Source organism: Oncorhynchus clarkii, chromosome 1 (genome assembly GCF_045791955.1).
Source record: "Oncorhynchus clarkii lewisi isolate Uvic-CL-2024 chromosome 1, UVic_Ocla_1.0, whole genome shotgun sequence".
NCBI lineage: Eukaryota > Metazoa > Chordata > Actinopteri > Salmoniformes > Salmonidae > Oncorhynchus > Oncorhynchus clarkii.
Genome location: NC_092147.1, coordinates 45,324,099 through 45,349,472, shown reverse-complemented (window position 1 = coordinate 45,349,472; position 25,374 = coordinate 45,324,099). Strand labels below are relative to the sequence as shown.

At 44.4% G+C, this 25,374-nt stretch overlaps 1 protein-coding gene across 1 annotated transcript in view; it reads right to left on the bottom strand.

Annotated features, from left to right (window-relative positions):
- The window catches only part of LOC139407868 (neuron navigator 2-like), a 115,217-nt gene that overhangs the window by 56,182 nt on the left and 33,661 nt on the right, over positions 1 to 25,374 (bottom strand). The window contains exon 11 of the mRNA XM_071151741.1: positions 17,619 to 17,744. Coding sequence (XP_071007842.1) covers positions 17,619 to 17,744 — 126 coding nt within the window. The remainder of the gene's footprint in view (positions 1 to 17,618; positions 17,745 to 25,374) is intronic.

The window sequence follows — 25,374 nt, the reverse complement described above, 5'->3', positions numbered from 1 at the left end:
GAATGATGCCGAGGTTGTTGATTCTGATCGCCAGAAGTCTTTAGTGTCACACTCCTGATGGAAACACCATAACACTAGAGCTGGCATTAACATAAAACACTGGCGGCCCACTGGAGTGGGGGTAAGTGTCAGTGGTAAAGCACCAGGTGTGTTCTGCTGGCCAGATGCCTGCCCGGTGTCCTGCAGTGCCCAATCCAGCCCTTGTTTCACTGCATTGGTCTTTGCGAGCGCGCACACACACACACACTAGAACTCCATCCACACAGCTACACCAAAACAATTCATCTTTTCACTGAGCCAGGGCCGAGACATGCAAGACAAGGCCAGGGGCTGGAGTGGGGTGGCAAAGGTGGAAGAGGTCCAGCACATAGACACAGTCACTCAGTATTCGGAATGTCTCCCTTCCTCCGTTTCAGCTTGGGAGAGTTCTACTGTATACTTTATGGACTTGTGAGAACTGAAGTGGTCAAAACAATACATATTTCAGATGGACCCATTCTGCTTCTAGCCACCCAGCACAGGACTAATCATGGCTGGTGGGCTGAGGTTCAGACAGGTTACGGTTCACCCTTTGCTATGCTATCAACCCTGATTATTTGTTAAATGGAGGAGGGAGTCTCCTGGGGGTGTTCTAGGCTGTGAGTCAGAGATTGACTGGGGGTAGAGTGAGCTCTCAACCCATGTAGACTGACTGATACTGTAGCTCCTCCGGGGCCTGGGGGAGATATAGGTTAGGTACAGGTTAGGCCCTCCCCTCCCCGGCTCCTGGTGCTGCAGTGCTGCTGTCTCTGCTTCCTCCAGTCTGAATAATGAGCAGAGACTGGAGCTGGCAGGGTACACCTGGTCCCTAATCAACATCGCCCCTAAGCCACCATTAGAGTCTCTCTCTCTCTCTCTGTCTCTCTTCCCTTCCCTCCTCTCTTCCCTTCCCTTCCCTCCTCTCTTCCCTTCCCTCCTCTCGTTTCCCCCTGACTGGGAGATTGTCTCTTGTCAAAAATGTGTACTTGTAAAGAAAGATGACCAATATATTCCATGACCGGAAAAGGATGTGAAAGACTAAGGTGGGAAGTTGGGAGTCAAATGAGTTGATATTGTTGTTTAGATATTAAAGACTGGAGTCTCTATAGAGCGAGTTGGGGGTGGTGTGGCGGCACACACTGTATACCCCCCTGTTTCTGTGTGGCGAATGCAGGATTAAAGACACAGGGCGCCAGAGGAGTGAGGGGATCAGTGGACACTCTCTGGGACAGGACATTGGGTGACTTTGGTCTGAGAGGCCAGTGGAGGGAAGTGAGCCGAGCTCAATCCAGAGGCCCCCACACCACACTGCCCTGCATGTCCACTCTGTTTGGTCAGGGTGGGAAGACATTAGTTCTACTAGACTTCTCACCCCCTCAGCAATATATTCAAAGCTGTTGCCAAGCGATGAACACCTAACTCCAAGCTGCTCAAGTCATTACACAGACAAAAGTACCACATAACTGTTTTATACTTGCTTTTAATAAAAACAACACCATAACTATAATTTGATAACAAATTATATTAGAATGGCTGATTGCTGACATTAAAAAAAAGCCAGTCTGTCAGTACACTAAAGCAGACAGATTAGAGAGAAAACAAACCAGGCAAAGACAAACCCACTGGGCACACCGCATCATTTCAACGTGGAAATATGGGTAATTTTCGGTTGAGACGTTGATCAATGAAATTTCAACCTTTATTCGCACAATCAAAAAGACTGGCAGAAGCTTGTTGAATTCCCAATGTTTTATCATTATGCACCACCAGATTCCAATAGAAAAACCATGTCTGATGCTTGGTTTAGCTGTCATGTAAATGTGTTATCACTGCACTTTCAACCATTTCAAAGCAGAACAGAATTCTAATTGGAATACAATGTCAGATATTTCTGTATTTATACAACATAATGTGCTCTCACTGTGCTTCCTTTAATACCACAACTAAATGACCTGGATCGCAGTTGAGATTACAATCAAAGTACATGGTGCAAGTGGTCAATGCCGTTCGGGATTCTGCACAGATACCTGTTTTGTGAAGATCTCCACAGACCTTTGCATAATACGATTTTGTTATTGATAATGTGGCCATGGATGAGTTACTCATTTTAATGTTGAATTAAAACTGTTACATTAGTTTCACAGACTAGGCGTAACATAGTAGATGTAAATCCGGGACAATCCAATTGGTGTGATATGTAACGTTTGGTATGGTTACATAAGACGAAAGGTTGCTTAATGCAAAAACTAAAGGAGGGTGGTTGGCCGGTGTGGATGGATGGGCGTATAACGCGAACGTCTAGCAACCCAAATTGAGACATGGATTGTGTATGTGTGCCATTCAGAGGGTGAACGGGCAAGACAAAGATTTAAGTGCCTTTGAATGGGATAATGTTCCCCCAAGCTTCCCCGGCACTGCTGCTCAGAAGAAATATCAACCCACACAGAGAAGCACAAGATTGAACTTGAGAGTTTTCCCCCTTAGTTAACACTATCAACGTTTCCCTTTACTGTGGCAACTGTGATCGAATCAACGCAATATTAGCCAGTTTCAATGCAACACACCGAAACAAAATGAACTATGCAAGAGATTTTGTTGTAGGCAGAAGGCATTGGAGTAGGATTCTGTTGCATTGACAAGCAGGACTCAGCCAGTACTCCACACATACCGGTGTGTATAACCAATCAGAGCTGCAGTAGGCCTGTATGCAAATAGACCATTGCCAGGGGTAGGGTAGCCTAGTAGTTAGAGCGTTGGACTAGTAACCGGAAGGTTGCAAGTTCAAATCCCCGAGCTGACATGGTACAAATCTGTCGTTCTGTCCCTGAACAGGCAGTTAACCCACTGTTCCTAGGCCGTCATTGAAAATAAGAATTTGTTCTTAACTGACTTGCCTAGTTAAATAAAGGTAAAATAAATAAAAAATATATGGATCTGTGCCATTCACTTTGAACTAGACTGTGTTTACAGCATGAGTGGTCATGAGTTGATGCGCTTGTTTTGAGATCAAAGCGAGAGCTGCACGTAGCAACGTGTGCACATTATGTTCATATCCTTTACTAGTTAGTGAGTTATTAGCCCAGTTATAGATCATTTGTAGTCAGCAAGGGGGGAGTGATTGCTTCCTACAAGGGCACAAAACGTGCACATTTCTAGACACCTTTGGAAAGCAAGTCAGGTAAAGAGCTTTTTTTTTGTCTTAAAGGGGCAGTGTTGTATTTTGAGACGGTCTTGAATAAGCTAAGTAGCCAATAGGCAGAGGGTAGCATAATTTGTCTGATTCTCTGTAATAATGGTATGGGAATAATGATGCATTTTATTTTGTAAAGTGGTTCCTTGCAACAAACAACAATTCTCTGGAGAGAATTGCTTGTGGAAGATTAACGAGTGCATGTTTCCATGGGATATCTGTTGCTGCTAAGGAGTACCGTCTGCATTGATAGCCGTGCTTGCTGTGGATCTTGTGAGGACACCTGCACGGAACTGCCATACTTCGCCGAGGGAATATCTACGAGTCGTGAGGCGGGGGGCTTCGGGACTTTATGTGTGTCGTCATTTCTTTTGAGCTCCAACGCGCGCCAACGGGTTTAAGCAGGCTTTGCAAGTCATTTGGGCATAGGTTGTGAGAAACCATTGGGGTTGAGTCCTTTTATTTCTTTTGATGTGGTACATTGAAAATGTGATAATATAGACCTTGAACCTTATGTCTGTTCTATCTGAAGTTAATACTCAAGTTGTCATCACCCTAGTGAGTTTACAATAGGGATTCTTCTTGGAGACGTCCTTCTTAACTAACATCCGTGGAGATATTCTAAGTAAGGTCATATCGTGAGAGTCAAATTCGAGCCTGGTGAGAGGGTTACACTAGCAAGCAAGGGATAAGGACGCTGCAAGCCAATATGGCAACGGAACATTTCGAACAAACGACTGGCTTGCGTCCATAGATACCGAACAAAATGACTGAACGACTGGGTGTCGTCTCTGGCAACCGAACCGATAGATCGAACGACCAGCCGGCTTGGGTAGCAACCCTAGATTTGCGATTCTTCTTGGAGACGTCCTTCTTAACTAACATCCGTGGAGATATTCTAAGTAAGGTCATATCGTGAGAGTCAAATTCGAGCCTGGTGAGAGGGTTACACTAGCAAGCAAGGGATAAGGATGCTGCAAGCCAAAATGGCAACGGAACATTTCGAACAAACGACTGGCTTGCGGCCATAGATACCGAACAAAATGACTGAACGACTGGGTGTCGTCTCTGGCAACCGAACCGATAGATCAAACAACCAGCCGGCTTGGGTAGCAACCCTAGATTTGCGTCGGGACTGTATCTTGTGGAAGGATGAAATAGTATGAATAATGTCATAATAATAAAGTTTTGAATGAAAATATGTAAATCATTATTTGTATATGTTGGTAACTCGCTGTGCAACAGTAATAATGCCATCGAAGGCGGTGTTTGGAGGATATGTCGGCACGATTTGCCGGCCCTTGACTTCGTCTCTGGCCTAACAGCACCCGTGCCAATATATCCTCCAAACAACGGCTTCTCGGTTATTATCACTTAAATAGCCACGGTAGCCTACTTGACCCCTGTCTGAAACTGTAAGTTAAAGTGGGTTCAGCCTCAGTGTTCACAGTAAACACGCGCTGGAAGTTGCATAGAATTTTCACAATGTTAAAAGTTTGTGCTCAGCAGACCGGAAATTTGCTCAGTACCAAAAAAAATAGAGGTAACATTGGTAGTAGGTACCAGGCGCACCAGTTTGTGTCAAGAACTGCAACCCTGCTGGGTTTTTCACACTCAACAGTTTCCCCGTGTGTGTCAATAACGTTCCACCACCCAAGGACATCTAGCCAACTTGACACAACTGTGGGAAGCATTGGAGCCAACATGGGTCAGCATCCCTGTGGAACGCTTTTGACATCTTGCAGAGTCCATGCCCTGACCAAATTGAGGCTGTTTTGAGGGCAAAATGGGGGGGAAACTCAATATTAGGAAGTTGCTCTTAATGTTTTGAACACTAAGTGTTTGACTTACATTTGGTTACATTTCATTTGCTCTGTTAAACCTTCCCTTTGGAATAACTTCTCAATAGCAACAGTGAATCTATTTAGTTATTAAGAGATCTCTCAATAGTCATTCTCACGACAGCACATTGGTAGTAGTCATTGACAAATATCAATGCTGGGCTACGTTAAATCCCTGGATGGGAGACCAAATGGATAGCTGTAGATAGATCAACTTTTCAGTAGGAGGTGCTGCCCAGCCTGTTGTTTTTTTCCGATAGCGGATATAACATCGAAGACCTGACGTTGATTCAAAGGCACAAATTCAACATATTTTAAACAAGGTTTGTCTATGTTGAAAATTGGTTAGCATTATGACACAATTCTGTTGTTGAAATGTCATCCTCAAAACAACAGTGAATGACTTTCTGCAAATCCAATGTATTTTCCACACAGATTCTACGGCACAATACGTTGACAAATTACGCTAAAACAACGTTGATTCAACCAGCTTGTGCCCAGGGTTGAAGCTCTCTGTAACCATTGTCTGTAGGCCTTCAGCACTCGGCAATGAACCGTTCACATGAATAAAACACATCACTCAAAAGGAGCAACACTGTTTAAGGACAATTTGCATGCATGAATAGGAACACGTGGCCTGACATTAAGCCATGCGCTACATTCAAGGATAAATGACATTTAGCTGCCATTTTAGGAGCTCCTGTGAAGGTTTTGTCACATATTCACTACGTCTAAAAAGAATCCATTGAAACAAACACACCTGTAAAAATGTATAAGAAATGTACCCGTTTTAAACTCCAACACAAAATTGTATAGCTCCACAACACCACAAATACAGATTCTCTATTCTAATCTCACACAAACAAGACAATGATAGTGAGCCAAAGCCAACTCAGACCCACATGGCTGTGGTCCTGCAGAATTGTCTGTCTGTCTGTCTGTCTGTCTGTCTGTCTGTCTGTCCATACCTGAGAGAGCCAGCAGCAGTAGCAGCCCACTGAGATATCCCCTGGCTGCAGTAGGAGCTACTAGGAGCTCGCTGAGGGAAGCAGCTGAAGTTGGACTGACTACACTTCCCCCGTCCTACTCAGTCCTCCGCTACAGCACACTGACTGACTTACTGACTGATCTCTCCCCCTGCAGCGAAACAGACAGCCACACACACACACACACGGGGGGGGGGGAGCGGCCTCACACACACAAACACACACACACCCTCAGAACTGCCACAGAGGGGAGTAATCTGAACTGGGAGCAGAGTTAACCTGGGAAGTACTTCAAACACCACTTCAGCTTCTGAGTCAACATCCAGACAGCCAAGTCAGAGCTGATAAAACAGAACAGAACCTGTGAGGTCCTTCAAACATAGGTAGGTAAGCCTCAGATCTCAGAACAGCTTTACCTCTGAGATGTTCAAACAATAATAAGCTTTTAACATGATCTCAGAACAGCTAATCTAAGAAGCGCTTTAAACCCATATTTGTCCAAACCAAATGCTTTTATTTTGCAAGGTGGATGGTGCGTATGCTTGGGGGGTATTTGTAAAGACAACAAGCCCAGGAGGACACGTTGGTGGATTTTCCTAAGCCAATCTAAATTGTACATTCCAATGAGGCTCATTTTCTTTCCCTGCTTTCCCTTAAAAGGATTGTTCAGGGTCACGTCCCCGGGTCAGGGATCAAGTTTTAAAAATGGCTGACTCACTAACTTAGAGGAAAACATCAACATTAAGCAAGAAAGCCAAACCAGCCCCCTGGTCATGTTCAATATCTCTCCACTTCCCAGTGATATTCAAGTGACATGCATTTCACAAAGATCTTTAGAATGACTGAAAGTAAGGTGGTCGCCCAGGACTCTTAACAAACTCTAACAAGCTGACTGACCCATATTTTAAATTCGCTTCATAAGCAGAAACCAACAACACACATATAGCAGAACCGCACTTGACAAGCATAAAATATAAAATGTAGTATTATATTTATATGCGTGTTTTTTTTTTACGCACACTTAGAAAAAAGTTGTCATCTAGAACGTAAAACGGTTCTTTGTCTGTGCCTATAGTAGAACCCTTTGAAGAACCCTTTTTGGTCCTCGGTAGAACCCTTTTGGTTCCAAGTAGAACAGTTTTAGGTTCCAGTAGAACTCTTTCCACAGCGGGTTCTACATGAAACCCAAAATGGTTCTACCTGGAACAAAAAAGTTTTTTTTTAACCTGGAACCAAAAAGGGGACGGCCAAATAACCCTTTAAGAACCCTTTTTTTTCTAACAGTGCATCATAAAACGGGACTGCTATACATTTAGCTTCAAATTCAGTGTGTAGAGGGAGTTTGATTGGCACATTCCAGGCTAGCAGGCTAGCAGCCCAAACCTCTGAAGCCAGTCGTGTGTAATGGCATGGCTGCCTCAAAGCCGGAGGACTGCCAGGAATTCAGCAGAACAACACATCTCTCGACGGACTCAGTCTCTCTCTCTCTCCCCTTCTTTCTCTCGCTCTCTCTTTCTGACGCGCGTGTCTGTCTCTCAAATGAGTGGAGTAATCAAGCAGCAGAGAAATGACACAATTTCCACTGTATTCTGTAGTTTCAGCTGTCCTGGAAAAAAAAACATTCCACTTCTGAATAAATTCGGTTCCGAATGAAAAAGAAATGAAGAAAAAAGACATTGCTGACAAGCTGACCTAAATATAATTAGCTAAGTCAAATTGTTTCTTTTCTGAGCATGTGCAGTACCTTAAGTAGTCCAGTTTCTTCGCAAGTTATTGGCTTCTAGCTGCTACCAGCAAAACATTTGACCCAGAGTGATCATGTGTTATGTGCTCCTCTGGCCTGGTCCGGCTGTGACTTCACATCTGTGATGTGAACCCAAGCCGAGTTCCCTCTCCTTGTTCCAGTGTTACTCTGCTGAGACGGTGGGAGCTGGAGTCGGACTGTGGAATAGCAGGTCACAGGGCGGAGTAGTGCTCTACACACACACACACCCCACACGCAAAGTTACTCAAGCACACAAACAGTGGGGCAAAAAAGTATTTAGTCAGCCACCAATTGTGCAAGTTCTCTCACTTAAAAAGATGTGAGAGGCCTGTAATTTTCATCATAGGTACACTTCAACTATGACAGACAAAATGAAAAAAAAACATCCAGAAAATCACATTGTAGGATTTTTAATGTATTTATTTGCAAATTATGGCGGAAAATAAGTATTTGGTCAATAACAAAAGTTTATCTCAATACTTTGTTATATACCCTTTGTTGGCAATGACAGAGTTCAAACATTTTCACAAGGTTTTCACACACTGTTGTTGGTATTTTGGCCCATTCCTACATGCAGATCTCTAGAGCAGTGATGTTTTGGGGCTGTTGCTGGGCAACACAGACTTTCAACTCCCTCCAAAGATTTTCTATGGGGTTGAGATCTGGAGACTGGCTAGGCCACTCCAGGACCTTGAAATGCTTCTTACGAAGCCACTCCTTCGTTGCCCGGGCGGTGTGTTTGGGATCATTGTCATGCTGAAAGACCCAGCCACGTTTCATCTTCAATGCCCTTGCTGATGGAAGGAGGTTTTCACTCAAAATCTCATGATACATGGCCCCATTCATTCTTTCCTTTACACGGATCAGTCATCCTGGTCCCTTTGCAGAAAAACAGCCCCAAAGCATGATGTTTCCACCCCCATGCTTCACAGTAGGTATGGTGGTCTTTGGATGCAACTCAGCATTCTTTGTCCTCCAAACACGACGAGTTGAGTTTTTACCAAAAAGTTATATTTTGGTTTCATCTGACCATATGACATTCTCCCAATCTTCTTCTGGATCATCCAAATGCTCTCTAGCAAACTTCAGAGGGGCCTGGACATGTACTGGCTTAAGCAGGGGGACACGTCTGGCACTGCAGGATTTGAGTCCCTGGCGGCGTAGTGTGTTACTGATGGTAGGCTTTGTTACTTTGGTCCCAGCTCTCTGTAGGTCATTCACTAGGTCCCCCTGTGTGGTTCTGGGATTTTTGCTCACCGTTCTTGTGAACATTTTGACCCCACAGGGTGAGATCTTGCGTGGAGCCCCAGATCGTGGGAGATTATCAGTGGTCTTGTATGTCTTCTATTTCCTAATAATTGCTCCCACAGTTGATTTCTTCAAACCAAGCTGCTTACCTATTGCAGATTCAGTCTTCCCAGCCTGGTGCAGGTCTACAATTATGTTTCTAGTGTCCTTTGACAGCTCTTTGGTCTTGGCCATAGTGGAGTTTGGAGTGTGACTGTTTGAGGTTGTGGACAGGTGTCTTTTATACTGATAACAAGTTCAAACAGGTGCCATTAATACAGGTAACAAATCAAATCAAATCAAATTGTATTTGTCACATACACATGGTTAGCAGATGTTAATGCGAGTGTAGCGAAATGCTTGTGCTTCTAGTTCCGACAATGCAGTAATAACAAGTAATCTAACTAACAATTCCAAAACTACTGTCTTGTACACAGTGTAAGGGGATAAAGAATATGTACATAAGGATATATGAATGAGTGATGGTACAGAGCAGCATAGGCAAGATACAGTAGATGGTATCGAGTACAGTATGTACAAATGAGATGAGTATGTAAACAAAGTGGCATAGTTTAAAGTGGCTAGTGATACATGTATTACATAAGGATACAGTCGGTGATATAGAGTACAGTATATACGTATGCATGTGAGATGAATAATGTAGGGTAAGTAACATTATATAAGGTAGCATTGTTTAAAGTGGCTAGTGATATATTTACATCATTTCCCATCAATTCCCATTATTAAAGTGGCTGGAGTTGAGTCAGTGTCAGTGTGTTGGCAGCAGCCACTCAGTGTTAGTGGTGGCTGTTTAACAGTCTGATGGCCTTGAGATAGAAGCTGTTTTTCAGTCTCTCGGTCCCAGCTTTGATGCACCTGTACTGACCTCGCCTTCTGGATGATAGCGGGGTGAACAGGCAGTGGCTCGGGTGGTTGATGTCCTTGATGATCTTTATGGCCTTCCTGTGACATCGGGTGGTGTAGGTGTCCTGGAGGGCAGGTAGTTTGCCCCCGGTGATGCGTTGTGCAGACCTCACTACCCTCTGGAGAGCCTTACGGTTGAGGGCGGTGCAGTTGCCATACCAGGCGGTGATACAGCCCGCCAGGATGCTCTCGATTGTGCATCTGTAGAAGTTTGTGAGTGCTTTTGGTGACAAGCAGAATTTCTTCAGCCTCCTGAGGTTGAAGAGGCGCTGCTGCGCCTTCTTCACGATGCTGTCTGTGTGAGTGGACCAATTCAGTTTGTCTGTGATGTGTATGCCGGGGAACTTAAAACTTGCTACCCTCTCCACTACTGTTCCATCGATGTGGATAGGGGGGTGTTCCCTCTGCTGTTTCCTGAAGTCCACAATCATCTCCTTAGTTTTGTTGACGTTGAGTGTGAGGTTATTTTCCTGACACCACACTCCGAGGGCCCTCACCTCCTCCCTGTAGGCCGTCTCGTCGTTGTTGGTAATCAAGCCTACCACTGTTGTGTCGTCCGCAAACTTGATGATTGAGTTGGAGGCGTGCGTGGCCACGCAGTCGTGGGTGAACAGGGAGTACAGGAGAGGGCTCAGAACGCACCCTTGTGGGGCCCCAGTGTTGAGGATCAGCGGGGAGGAGATGTTGTTGCCTACCCTCACCACCTGGGGGCGGCCCGTCAGGAAGTCCAGTACCCAGTTGCACAGGGCGGGGTCGAGACCCAGGGTCTCAAGCTTGATGACGAGCTTGGAGGGTACTATGGTGTTGAATGCCGAGCTGTAGTCGATGAACAGCATTCTCACATAGGTATTCCTCTTGTCCAGATGGGTTAGGGCAGTGTGCAGTGTGGTTGAGATTGCATCGTCTGTGGACCTATTTGGGCGGTAAGAAAATTGGAGTGGGTCTAGGGTGTCAGGTAGGGTGGAGGTGATATGGTCCTTGACTAGTCTCTCAAAGCACTTCATGATGACGGATGTGAGTGCTACGGGGCGGTAGTCGTTTAGCTCAGTTACCTTAGCTTTCTTGGGAACAGGAACAATGGTGGCCCTCTTGAAGCATGTGGGAACAGCAGACTGGTATAGGGATTGATTGAATATGTCCGTAAACACACCGGCCAGCTGGTCTGCGCATGCTCTGAGGGCGCGGCTGGGGATGCCGTCTGGGCCTGCAGCCTTGCGAGGGTTAACACGTTTAAATGTCTTACTCACCTCGGCTGCAGTGAAGGAGAGACCGCATGTTTTCGTTGCAGGCCGTGTCAGTGGCACTGTATTGTCCTCAAAGCGGGCAAAAAAGTTATTTAGTCTGCCTGGGAGCAAGACATCCTGGTCCGTGACTGGGCTGGATTTCTTCCTGTAGTCCGTGATTGACTGTAGACCCTGCCACATGCCTCTTGTGTCTGAGCCGTTGAATTGAGATTCTACTTTGTCTCTGTACTGGCGCTTAGCTTGTTTGATAGCCTTGCGGAGGGAATAGCTGCACTGTTTGTATTCGGTCATGTTACCAGACACCTTGCCCTGATTAAAAGCAGTGGTTCGCGCTTTCAGTTTCACACGAATGCTGCCATCAATCCACGGTTTCTGGTTAGGGAATGTTTTAATCGTTGCTATGGGAACGACATCTTCAACGCACGTTCTAATGAACTCGCACACCGAATCAGCGTATTCGTCAATGTTGTTATCTGACGCAATACGAAACATCTCCCAGTCCACGTGATGGAAGCAGTCTTGGAGTGTGGAGTCAGCTTGGTCGGACCAGCGTTGGACAGACCTCAGCGTGGGAGCCTCTTGTTTTAGTTTCTGTCTGTAGGCAGGGATCAACAAAATGGAGTCGTGGTCAGCTTTTCCGAAAGGGGGGCGGGGCAGGGCCTTATATGCGTCGCGGAAGTTAGAGTAACAATGATCCAAGGTCTTTCCACCCCTGGTTGCGCAATCGATATGCTGATAAAATTTAGGGAGTCTTGTTTTCAGATTAGCCTTGTTAAAATCCCCAGCTACAATGAATGCAGCCTCCGGATAAATCGTTTCCAGTTTGCAGAGAGTTAAATAAAGTTCGTTCAGAGCCATCGATGTGTCTGCTTGGGGGGGGATATATACGGCTGTGATTATAATCGAAGAGAATTCTCTTGGTAGATAATGCGGTCTACATTTGATTGTGAGGAATTCTAAATCAGGTGAACAGAAGGATTTGAGTTCCTGTATGCTTCTTTCATCACACCATGTCACGTTGGCCATGAGGCATACGCCCCCGCCCCTCTTCTTACCAGAAAGATGTTTGTTTCTGTCAGCGCGATGCGTGGAGAAACCCGTTGGCTGCACCGCTTCGGATAGAGTCTCTCCAGTGAGCCATGTTTCAGTGAAGCAAAGGACGTTACAGTCTCTGATGTCCCTCTGGAATGCTACCCTTGCTCGGATTTCATCAACCTTGTTGTCAAGAGACTGGACATTGGCAAGAAGAATGCTAGGGAGTGGTGCACGGTGTGCCCGTCTCCGGAGTCTGACCAGAAGACCGCCTCGTTTCCCTCTCTTTCGGAGTCGTTTTTTTGGGTTGCTGCATAGGATCCACTCCGTTGTCCTGTTTGTAAGGCAGAACACAGGGTCCGCGTCGCGAAAAACATATTCTTGGTCGTACTGATGGTGAGTTGACGCTGATCTTATATTCAGTAGTTCTTCTCGACTGTATGTAATGAAACCTAAGATGACCTGGGGTACTAACGAGTGGAGGACAGAGGAGCCTCTTAAAGAAGAAGTTACAGGTCTGTGAGAGACAGAAATCTTGCTTGTTTTTAGGTGAACAAATACTTATTTTCCACCGTAATTTGCAAATAAATTCATTAAAAATCCTACAATGTGATTTTCTGAAAAAAAATTCCTCATTTTGTCTGTCATAGTTGAAGTGTACCTATGATGAAAATTACAGGCCTCTCCCATCTTTTTAAGTGGGAGAACTTTCACAATTGGTGGCTGACTAAATACTTTTTTGCCCCACTGTACATGCACACTGCATTTCAGAACAAAAACGCGTGGGCGAGCACACACAGATACAAACATAAACACACACACACAATCAAAGCTCAAAATGCAGCTCAAATCCACTACATGACATGCCACAATAACAAACGCTGATAGAGTCACACTAGCGTTGAGTGTTCTTATGTTATCGCTCTCTGAGTGTTCAACATTCTATTGCTTCTGCAGAGAAAGACGCAGGGAAATGACAGAGCACTTCATTCACTTCCACATTAAATCCACTTCCATCATCCATCGCTCCAGGTGACAGAGTACGATTTACACCTTCCCTTCCTTGCTTCCTTTTCACGCCGACTCATTTGCATGCCAATCGGCTGCAGGGTGTTATTCCTCTCAAGCATAATTAAGACTATTGTCTGGAGCACTCAATTACCACAATTTAGGGTGTGAAACGCCTCTATTTCGAAACACTCTGACTGAAGGGCCAAACACAATGTAGTTTCACATCAGCGTGGCGAGGAGTTTGAAGAGGCCTCTCTTCTTATCCACATGACATGTTGAGGTCAAGAGCTGAGATGTAACAAAAAAAAAGCTATTTTCATTCATTGTTTTCCGTATAGGCTTGGCTTTCCATCTGATTCTCATACAACAGTCCAATCACGTGCAAATATATCTGCATCCATCCACTCAGCCGTCAGCGAAAAAGCATTTTGATCGCCGACGTTCCAACGCATCGCTTGTGTTGATCTTGCTCTGCGAAGTGGTGGTTTCTTAACCAGATGAACGGATAAAACACGTTGTCCCATCGCTCTTTCTCTCTTCCAGACGTTGTGTTTGCAGAAAGCCCCCCCCCCCCCCCCCCCCCATTGCTGTATTAGCTAAGCCCCCTCATAGCCAAGACTCACCAGACCAGACACAGCTCTTGGGGACGGGCATGAAACACAGCCAGCAACACATCGCTAAATCACTTTCACACCACTCTGGACTCCTCTATCTCTCTGGTTTAACTCCTTGACAATAAAACAATATGGTGTTTGTGTTCACGTAGTGTTTGCCGAGATTTCAGCCAATATCACACCGTGTCCTAAACTAAATCACATGGGCCGCCTTTAACTGTGTCAACAAGTGGCATCTGCTCAGAAGCTACTGACGCGAATTCCATGGGAGGTCGTCAACCTTTCGTAGCCGTTCCCCGTGTTCCAGCGGCATAGTGTCATCCCTAGAGAACCAAGGGAAGTCCTTCACTTCTTCCCAGGGCGCAAATCACATGGACATAAAGAATGCTCATTCTCGCTGTAAGTTCTCACACTTTCTGCTTGTACCGTTAGAGCCCAATGACACTGCACACTTATCTGTTGTGTAGTGGGCTGTTCCTCTGGTTTTCACAGCTGGACTTCTAGCTTGTGATTGGGTAAGAGAGCCAGTGGGCCACTCCGAGATCATAACGAATGGCTCACCGTTCATCAACATTACACGAGATAGGAAGTCTTCAATAGCAAACAGGCCCGATCACACCGACCCTGAGAACACATCACATTTAAAACATGCCAATTCACATTAATAAACAGACAAAAAAAAACACTTACTCCGCAGCTTACATTCTCCACTTTGTTATATTGTTCTCTGTATCCAGTTTGTCCCGTTGCGTTGCAGACAGCCTCTCATTCCCACTGCATGCATAACAGAGCAGAGCCCGGTCTGCACACCAAGGAGCTGCACTCAACAGGTAAGCAGCCCAGCAGACAGACAGCACGGTCACGACGACAGCCCTCTGCCAGCCACCCAGACAGCACAGGGTTATCACTGATCACTATCAGCCCTCAGCCCAGACAGACAAAACCGGAGGATTCTAAGCTATCAGCATTGTGCTCCCCGACAGACTGGAGTGGAGCCCCTCCCTGCTAGTTCTCTCTCTGGCTGAGGTGTGTGTGTGTGTGTGTGTGTGTGTGTGTGTGTGTGTACAGTCGAGAGTCCTGGGGCTAGAGCAATGAGACACGGAAGATCCTCCCCTCTCTCTTTTTCCTCTCCACCAGATTCAAGCCCCCTCCAGCGCACTCTGCTACTCCCACATACATTGCCGGTGCTCCACTCCTCTGTGTGTGTGTGTGTGTGTGTGTATGCCTCTCTGATCATCATCTGAATACAAATGCATGTTTGTACTGTAGCGGTGTACTGTAGGTGTAGCTTTGAGGGGATGGATTCTCACTTGAAATGCGTGGGCGGCCGAGCTAAACGCAACGCAAATGCTCAAACAGACCGGCGGAAAGAGCTTTTGGCGAACACAAGTACTCTGGAACTACTGTAAGAACTATAAAAACGGGCCAGGTTTCGACACCAAATCAAATATCCGATGCATCTCTGTCAGAGACAACACAGTCCTCCCTCCAAAAATGCTGCTTTCCAAAAGCCCTTGTAGGGCTGAGATTACAGAGTGGAGCATCGATCAGAGTCCGAGAGACACAGCGTAGGGGCTTTTTTTAAAACCGTTGTCAGCATCTCAAAGACAATAAGGCTGAGCAACTGTGACGGCTGGGGGACAAGAAAGCATGTAATCAGGCAGGGTGCCAGGTTACACTGTCCTGTCTACCTCAGACTGCCTCGAGGCAGCGGACTGCCACCAGACCCCCCCCACACACACACACGGGCTCTGAGCCTCCAGAATACACATGCATACATTTACACAGCCATGGTTAGGACACAGCTTACACCGTCCTGTCAGCCACATCACAGGTCTGATTTTACGGCGTACTTCCTCTCCGTCACCTAATTTGAACCGTTGGTAAAAAAAAAAAAAAGACGCAAAAGTAGGTTTTCATTAAGGCTCTCTTGTTCGTGTTGTCACAATCTTCACCTGACCATGCCGAGCAATCTTTACAATTCTAAAGATGTATAATAAAGAGCAGATGAAACAGGGGGGGAAAAAAAGTATTTCATTTTTTACATTTTTTTTATGACAAAACAACTGGTTTGCCATGTTGCCAGAGTTTTGCTGGTCCTCTATGTCTCCTGTTGGAAGCAGAAGCTCAGTGTGTCTGTGTCGAGTCGTGGCCTGTGGACTTTCCACTGGAGCCCAGGGTAACAGGGGGGAAGGAGGACTGAGTTTCCATGCCTGGAGTAAAGAGGGCCTTGTCCAGACAGGTTGGACACAGTGGGGTGGGTGGGACTATCTAACATTCTGCAGGATGGATAGTCGAATAAAAAAATCGGCACCCTCATGCGTCTAGGCTACATGTACAGTTACTTCACAGGTACACGAAAGACGGCATAGGTACGGCAATAAAATTGTAATTTTCTTTTGCGAACGTGCATGACAGAAGTCCGTGCAATTATCAATGGTAGCGATACTGTTTCTGCTGTTATGGTTGTTATTCCTGCCAGTACGTGAGCTCAGCTGCTCTCCTGTAAGGTGGTCCATTATTACAGCCACTAGAACCCCTCTAATGTGTCCCATTAGCTCTAACTCTGTGGGAGGTGGGCTGGCACCGGGTTTGTGCTTTATACTAATCTTGTTAAGACGTGGAACCACCTTAATTAATTATCCCCCCCCCCCCGTCTGAATTCTTGATCTCTCAACAAAGGCCCAAACCAAAAACGGTACTGTTAACAAGTGTTGACTGTGTTGCCATACCATCTGTGATGTCTATTTAAGATAGTAGTGTCCTTTCTGGTGTGAACCTTTGTTCACAACTGTAGACACCTTCATCAATAAATCAGGACACCCCTGTCGGTTTGTGCGTAAAGCGCACAGGGCAGTTTTCTGTGCGGAGGAACACAGCTGGATCGTCTTTGTGTACCTCTCTAACCTCCATTCATTAGGTTGTAAACACCACAAGGGAATCAGAAAAGAGATGAGCCTGCAATGTAGTCTAGATCTGTAACACAGGCACATGGGAGAGGAATCAAGAAAGCGTACAGCGTTGTATAGAGCCATTAGAGAACTCCCTTCTCATATTGCTCAAATGAACAGCAAACCAGTTTTAAAGATAATGAAAAACCTCACGGCACAATACCTTGTGTGTATGTACTGTTATGTAGGCTACGTGTGCCATTTTAAAATGTATGTAGTTCTGTACTTGAGCTGTTCTTGTCTATTGATGTTCTGTATTATGTCATTCTGTATTATGTTTCATGTTTTGTGTGGACCCCAGGAAGAGTATTATTATTAGGGGATCCTAATAAAATAGCAAAATACCAATTACCTCCAAAAAGGAGTTGGTTGGCTGAAGACAATGAGGGGGGAGGGGGGAGGGGGGGGGGGACTGTGAGTGTCTACTGTCTACTCCGAAACCATCCATTACCCATCCATAGCCTGTAGCACTGAGGAAAATGCAGTCTGTTTTCACTCAGACTCAGTCAGCCTCCCAACAATGGCAGCTCTGTTGCTTCTAGACTGATCCTATTGGATGACTCAACATTCTACTGGATTCTTTGGCAGAAGCAGGGACCTAATCCACAAACCAATCCAAAATTGGCCAAACTTACAGTAAACCTCTGTCCGGTACATGGTTCCTCGATAGGAACGTGTGGCTGTACAGAAGCCTCACCTCACCCAGACACTGCAGGTGGGGTGAGGGGACAGGGGAAGGGGTGGTGCTGACCTACCTGTCAGTGGCGTCCCCTTGGCCCTTGAATGTGTTGCGATGGAGCGTCTCTCGGACGGCGGCCATGCCATCTGGCAGGCGGTTGAGGCAGTGCGTGTACCGGCTCAGCCCGCCGTCCGTCATGTAGCTGCAGACAGACAACACAACAGGCCTGTCAGTCACAGTCTCTGTACTTGTCTCAATATCGGTGTCTGTCCTGGTCTCTGTCCTTGTCTCTGTCACAGTCCCAGTCTCAGTCCCTGTCAGTCTTGGTCTCTGTCCATGTCTCTGTATTTGTCCCTGTCCTTGTCTCTGCCACAGTCCCTGTCTCTGTCCTTGTCTCCGTGTATATCTATGTCCCTGTTTCAGTCTCTGTCTTTGTATATGTCCCGGTCCCTGTTTTTGTCCCTGTTTCAGTCTCTGTCCTTGTCTCAGTGCCACTCTATCCCGGCCTCGGTCCCTGTCTCTGTCCCTGTCTCAGTCTCTGTCCCTGTCTCTATCTCTGTCCCGGTCTCTGTCCCGGTCTCTGTCTCTGTCCCTGTCTCTGTCCCTGTCTCTGTCCCTGTCTCTGTCCCTGTCTCTGTCCATGTCTTGGCCCCGGTCTCTGTCCCGGTCCCTGTCTCGGTCCTAGTCTCAGTCTCAGTCTCGGTCTCTGTCTTGGTCCCTGTCTTGGTCCCTGTCTCGGTCCCTGTCTCTGTCCCTGTCTCTGTCCCGGTATCTGTCCCGGTATCTGTCTCTGTCCCCGTCTCTGTCTCTGTCCCTGTCTCTGTCTCGGTCCCTGTCTCTGTCTCTGTCTCGGTCCCTGTCTCTTTCCCTGTCTCTGTCTTTCTCCCTGTATCTGTCACATCTCTGTCTCTGCTGTGTTACATGACAGGCTGAACCGATCCACTTCACTGACAGGATTACAGCCTTCAACACACTACAATCCTGTTATATACTTTTATGCTGTGTCTGACCTGAAGACCCCTATACAGAACAACCATGACGTATGTCATCCGGAAAATGCACTGGAGACAGCTCAGTTGGAGACGCATATTTGGTTCGTATCATCTGGTAACACTATCATTGTTATTCCACATAGTGTGTGTGTGATTTCAGTGCCAATAATACCGCAAAAAAAGAAAAACCACGATATCTCCTGTCAACATGGCTACAGAATATGGCACGGGCATTCAGAACGGTCACACCATCCCTGCAGTTGGAGAGGTGGGGGTTTGACACAACAGAAGAAATGACAACATATAAAACAGAAGAACGTGCCCAACGTCATCTCAGCATACGAGACGATTAACCCCGCCGCAGCTAAATAAACATTCACATTTGCTCTCAGTCAACACCAACTAACCCCCCCATAATTACCCATTTTCAGTTACTCATTTCGAGGGCCATTGTCATGCCTTCAGCCCAGAGCAACGCCATAGGCTTACCAGCTTAGGTTGAGATAAATTCATTGAGGCAGTCCTATTGAAAGCACAGCTTTACTGTCATCCCTGCAACTTCACAAAATCCCGAGCACGGTTTCACGCTAATCCAGGTGACGCAGGGATTCTCGGCTTGTCTTGGAGTGTGACAGGAAATCATGGGAAACTGCCTCTGTTTAAACTACCACTCATTAAACACATACAATTGCTTCCCAAGCCTGTAGTACTACTTTTGTAAAAATGTTTATGGGTTTGTTATTGCAAAGCATTTTCTATCTCTAACTGTTAGGAGAGTTGAGCAACACCCAACCTGAGGGCTTGGTTTTCGAAACAAAAAGTGAGGAAGTTTACGTTACCATTGTCATGTTGTGTGTCCCAGAGCCATTTATAACCATGTATATTAATGACTGGTGTGTAGAGACACGACAGCTCCCAAATCAATGTTGAAAAGGTGAATTTGAGTCATAACGAAAGCCACATTTCAATGAGACTACTGATTAACTTGGGTTTTGTCCACACATTTTGGGAGTCATTACTTGGGTTAGCACACCCACCTCGGCATAAGGTGCCTGACCCTAAACTGAAGTCCTTCAGTCAGTTTAGGCTTTTTCACATAATTTTTTTTATTTTCTTCTGCTTTTTAAACAATTTGAGTAGATTGGAAAACATACCTGTCAATATTGAGCTTCTAGAAAATGCCAATCCTGCAGGTTGGTCAGAGGAGAGATTTCCCTACTGAATGGTGAACTCAAGGTGGTCCAACACAAAGTCATCCGAGTCACCCAGCCAGTTCTCCTTTACTACTATCCTCTCTTTCTTTGTATATCTTTCTCTTTCTCTGTCTCCTTAACACAACTGCCTCTCTCTCGCTCTCTACCCCTCTCATCCCCGTCAAGTCTGCTCAGATGGCGGAGCTCTTCAGGAGGAATGATGGGGTCATTGGTAACAGAAGGAGCAGACGAAGGACCAGGGAGCTGCAAGCTCAGTGTTTCAGGCGGAGGCAGAGTGAGAGGAAGAGGGGAAGGACATGGCAGTACAGGACAGGAGAGCCCCAGCACAGGAGGGGAGGGGGTGTTGTTTGCGGAAGGGGTAGGGGTAAGAGGAGGGGCCGGGGTAAATGTCTCGGGGGTATGGGCTGTGAGTCAGGGAGTAGCTGATTAGAATGATTTTCCTCAGAGCATCTTCCCCCATTAACTGGAGGAGGGATATGATTCGTTAAGGCCACAATAGGTCACTTTTTGGTCAACCCAACCAAATTCACATAGAAATGTGAGTTATTGATCTGTCATTCTTATTGAAAGCAAGTATAAGAAGCCGTAGACATGTTCTATGTGCGCTATTTCTATGCGGCCCATTCCTACGTTTCCTATTACTTTCGGTTTTATACACCAGCTTCAAACAGCTGAAAATACAATATTTTTGGTTATGGAAAATATATTTCAAAGCGGTTTAGATGGTACAATTATTCTCTACACAATGACTGCTTTTTTTGTCAAATAAATTAGGCAAACTTTTAGAATTGTAGGAATCAGGAAATTACCCTCAAACTGAGCAAACAGAGAGACTATGATTACTCCCCAAAATAATTTGTACAAAAAATCCTTACTCTCTAAAAAGTTACTGTTGAAGCCAACCTGATTATGGGCTTTAGGTAATAACACTTCATAGTGAGTGATGAAAGAGAGAGACACCAACCTAAATTCAATATCACCTTTCATCTCAAAGATCAGGAAGTACCAATTACACGCAAGCCCCGGCAGCACTAGCATGAACAAAAGGCCCAGCATTTCCTCTGATAAGCAAAAGACCTAAATAACGAACTCTTTTGAGTGGTTCGAGGTGGACAGTGACTGATGTGACTGGAGCTATACTGTAGGCAGCTATTAAAGCAGAGTCAGACCAGTTGTTGACTAACCAGCCGGACAGGTAAAAACCCCTAACCGTTGTCAAAGGAGGGAGTGGAGTGTGTGCCTTATGCCTTCCTGTAAACAAAAAACAGCACCGACATGGGGAAACAAAAGACAAGTTTTGATTTTGAATTAACCGCCTGCTGCCAAGAGACACGCCACAGCGGATGACTCATTGACTGGCTCACTTTGTTATTAAGGAATAGCGCAAATGTAATTCAATGCAAGCAAACCAAGTACAAAGCAATATATTTCCAAGCAGGTCAGTGGTATATGGTATACATATGTATATACACAACCCAAAGCACAAGTTCATAGAAGTACAAGTTCATAGAAGTACAAGTTCATAGAAGTGGTCTGATGCTGGTCCCTACCTCTTCAAAGGGCATAAACATCAATAACTTGAATATCTGCCAATGTTTAGGTTTTAGAGTTGCGTGCTTGCAGTGGGCCATCCACTAACTCTGGTTACTGAACAACACCGGTCGGTTTGAGCAGAGACAGTTAACCTGCAGCAGGTCACTCATTTGTACTAAGTCACTCAACTCTCGACCACGTCAGGCCTTGGTTCAAAACAGAGTGAAACCCAGTAGAGTTTAAAGGTCACGTTAGTATTAGGCCTATGTGTTAACCCAACCAGAAAAAAATACTAAATAGATAAAAAGAATATTGTGAAATATTTATACATTTGAAATACATTCCAAAATATATAACAGCATTCATGTAAAATGTATATATAAATATAGGTCAAATGTATATCACAATATATGTTAAATGGATCAGAAAATGAATTTAATGTATTTAAAAATACATTCTGAAATAGATTAAAGAATGTATTTTAGAATATATTTTCACATGCTTTTTCAAACCGCTTGTGTTGCAAAATGCGACATCCCACTGACTCTTAAGTAAGTAGTTTTTGGGATATCTGTACTTTACTATTTATATTTTTGACAACTTGTACTTTTACTCCACTACATTCCTAAAATAATGTACTTTTTACTCCATACATTTTCCTTGACACCCAAAAGTACTCGTTACATTTTGAATCCTTAGCAGGACAGGAAAATGGTCCAATTCAGACTCTTTTCAAAATAACACCCCTGTCATTCCTACTGCCTCTGATCTGGCGGACTCACTAAACACAAATGCTTCGTTTGAAAATTACTTCTGAGTGTTGGAGTGTGCCCCTGGCAATCCGTAAAAAAAGTAAACATTTATAATCGTGCCGTCTGGTTTGCTTAATATAAGGAATATGAAATGATTTATACTTTTACTTTTGATTCTTAAGTATATTTTTGCAATTACATTTACTTTTGATACTTAAGTATATTTAAAGCTAAAGACCTTTACTCAAGTAGTAGTATACTGGGTGACTTCACTTTTACTTGAGTCATTTTCTATTAAGGTATCTTTACTTTTACTCAAGTACTGTAGGACAATTGGACACTTTTTCCACCACTGACCATACTTACAAATATAGTTAGGATTTAACAAAAAGTTTCACCTGACTGGTATCTTAGCAGGAAGAGTAGGGAACTATGGCACATTCAAGGACCTGAGGGTATGAGGTCAAATCCCGTTTAAAGGCACACTATTTCGATAAAAAAAGAAGTGAAACCACAGTTTCTGCGCTGTTGTTTAAATCATTTGTTTTATAGTATAGTATAAACTTCTGTCTTAAGCATCCTAAATAATGCCATAGATTCAGTTTCTGAAAAATTGTAAACTTGAAGGCAAAAAAGGGAAGCATGATGTGAACTCGGTGTGTATTCCAACTGACGACAGGCTACTAAAGCCAACGACTTATCGCTGCACCACAGCGCTTCGATGAAAACAGTGGAGAAAGAAATACTTGTATCTGATCATTAAACACTGCTATTGAATGGTGACCAGAAGATGTCACTAATCTGCATTGTGAACAGAGCTCAGAGTAATGAACTGTTTTTCAGCACAATATAGTGAAAGCCTTTGGAAAGCCTCAGTTTTCCATCACTAACTGTTGACTGTATTAACGATGAAACTCCAGATGGCTCTTCAGTAGCACATGCACTTATGCCAGTCTCATTGCTCCTGCAGAACAGGCAGTGTACAAACTTAACCTTCAACCAGAGAACACAACATAACACATTAACTGGCATGACAATCCGTCACATGGTGAGGCCAAAAAGCACTACGACAAAGCCACACCCCCAACACGCCCTGCCTCCAAGTCTTCTAATAGGCTACTGCTGCTACAATATATTTTGTCAAAATTTGGCTTGGGCTGTGAATCCGTATATACCGTATACCAGGGTACTTGGAAATAGCCTGGGGCTTGGTTTTTCAAAAACCCTCAGTACCATTGAAACAAGTTTTTCCAATACATTTTTATATGTGTAGCTACACTTTAAGAAAATACCTGCAGTCAACTTGTGCAATATGTTAGGAGATAAAGCAGATCGTATTCTTCATTTCATCTCTCACATTATTTTACATTATGAAGTTTACCATACTGTAGTTCCCCAGGACAGTTGAGCCAGTCACACATTTGTTTGTACATTGCACAATGGGAGAAAGCGGGAGCAGGTGAGTCCAGCTGTTTATTGACAGGGATCTGGGTTTACATTGAAAGTCAACAGTGTTTTTTTTGCTTCAATAGAGTGATAAGAGATGTGCAACTATAGATTTCCTTCACAAGTGCAACACATTAGGCAGAAAATAGCTTCATTGTAATCAGATGACAACAGAAGTAAATTAGTTTACAATGAAAAAGCAAGGTATTTTTTGGAAAAAAACAACAACATATTTCTAATGTTTATCATAGAAGGAATGTAACCAGCTACATTTCATCATGTTTTGCTTAAAGTTAATATGGCATTTTTCTCGGTGTAGGCTGGCTACACCGAGAAAGGCTACACATCAGTCAGAGCCCTGTCTTTTGATAGAAAGCCCATTTGTGAATTCTCATCTAAGTGGAGATGCTCGTGGAGAAGCGCAACTGAAGCACAACATTTGTTTGATGCTGAGCAGAAATTACAATAAGAAGCATTTTAGATATGCGTTTTATCTTTTTTTCCTGCGTTAAAAATGAAGAATTCTGCGTTAGGGCAACCCCTAAGTTTAACTTGCTAGTTATCTAAGTAAGTGGCTGAATTAATAAGATCACGGAGCATCATAGTGTGTTAGCTTTCTGCCGTGTTTGAGAAGTCAAAGCCCTTTGCATGAGTTATCTACAGCTGCCACTGCAGCTTGATTTCCTTGCGTTTTTCCTACTCTCTCTTCAGGGCCGTCTGCTTCTCCCCCCTATCTTCTCCTGAGCAGAGCAGGCAGGCCCGTTGCCGTAGAGACTCCCAGACACCACACAGACACAGAGTGTACACAGTACTCTTCTTCCTTCAGACAAGCATGCGTCAAAACTTTGTTTATTTGCACAATGTCTCTTGTTCACATTCGCTTGTAAATATCCAAACTCACCAAAAAATAACATTTGGTAGCTCCTACCTACATATGTATTACTTTTTGAGTTGGACTGCCTGTCTTTACAATTTGTTTATTTTCATTTGCACTAGTTAGCATATTTAGGTAGCAGCCTCCATGGAAATTCGCTATTACTTGTGCAAATTTAGTTTGCATTCTGGTAATAGACAACCAATGGCTTTTTTTGCGTTTTTGGCGCCCCCTTGTGTACTAAGCCAGTGATACGGTGAGAGAAGGACGGTATGATGATATGAAAATCTGCATACCGCCCAACCCTAGTCAAAATGCATTTTTTATTGCTCTTGACAAATTCCAAAAGCATACCAAAAGTACTAACATGCATTTAAATTACTACAAAAATGACTACAAACACAATACATTATCGGTCATGTAGTGACTCCATGTATTTCATGCGCATATGACAAATAAACAAATTAACTTGATGAGAGAATTGCAACTAACGTCCAACGGGCAGAACTTAACATGTACTGGGTCGTTCCACGAAATGAGTGCTTTTTTTGTTGCGTCCCTTTGATAAGTTAAGTAGAAATGATGCACCCATATAGAATTTTAAAAGCCAAATATATCGTGCCCTTAAAAATACACCACATGGAGAGCTCAATAAATCTGATTTTCAATATGAATAAAGACTAGTGCTCTTTTTGGCAATTTTCTGGTGTTTTGGGGTGAAAACTGAGCATAACATGTTAACCCTGTTAACCATTGTTAGACAGGCTAGAAACGTGTGAATAATGACATTTTCTTTTGTGAATCTTGCATTCAATTGCCCTTCCCCGTTGCACACAACACGCTTATATTCCTCCTGTCACATGGGGATTCATGGCTGATTTAACTAGTAATTACCAGTTGGGGGGCCGTTCAAGTGGATTTTTACCAGATGTTCCCACTTCCCACTTGGTTACGAATGCACCATAACACCGCTAACCAGCCACCGTATAATACCACTTATTAAAAGCACAAGACCTTGACA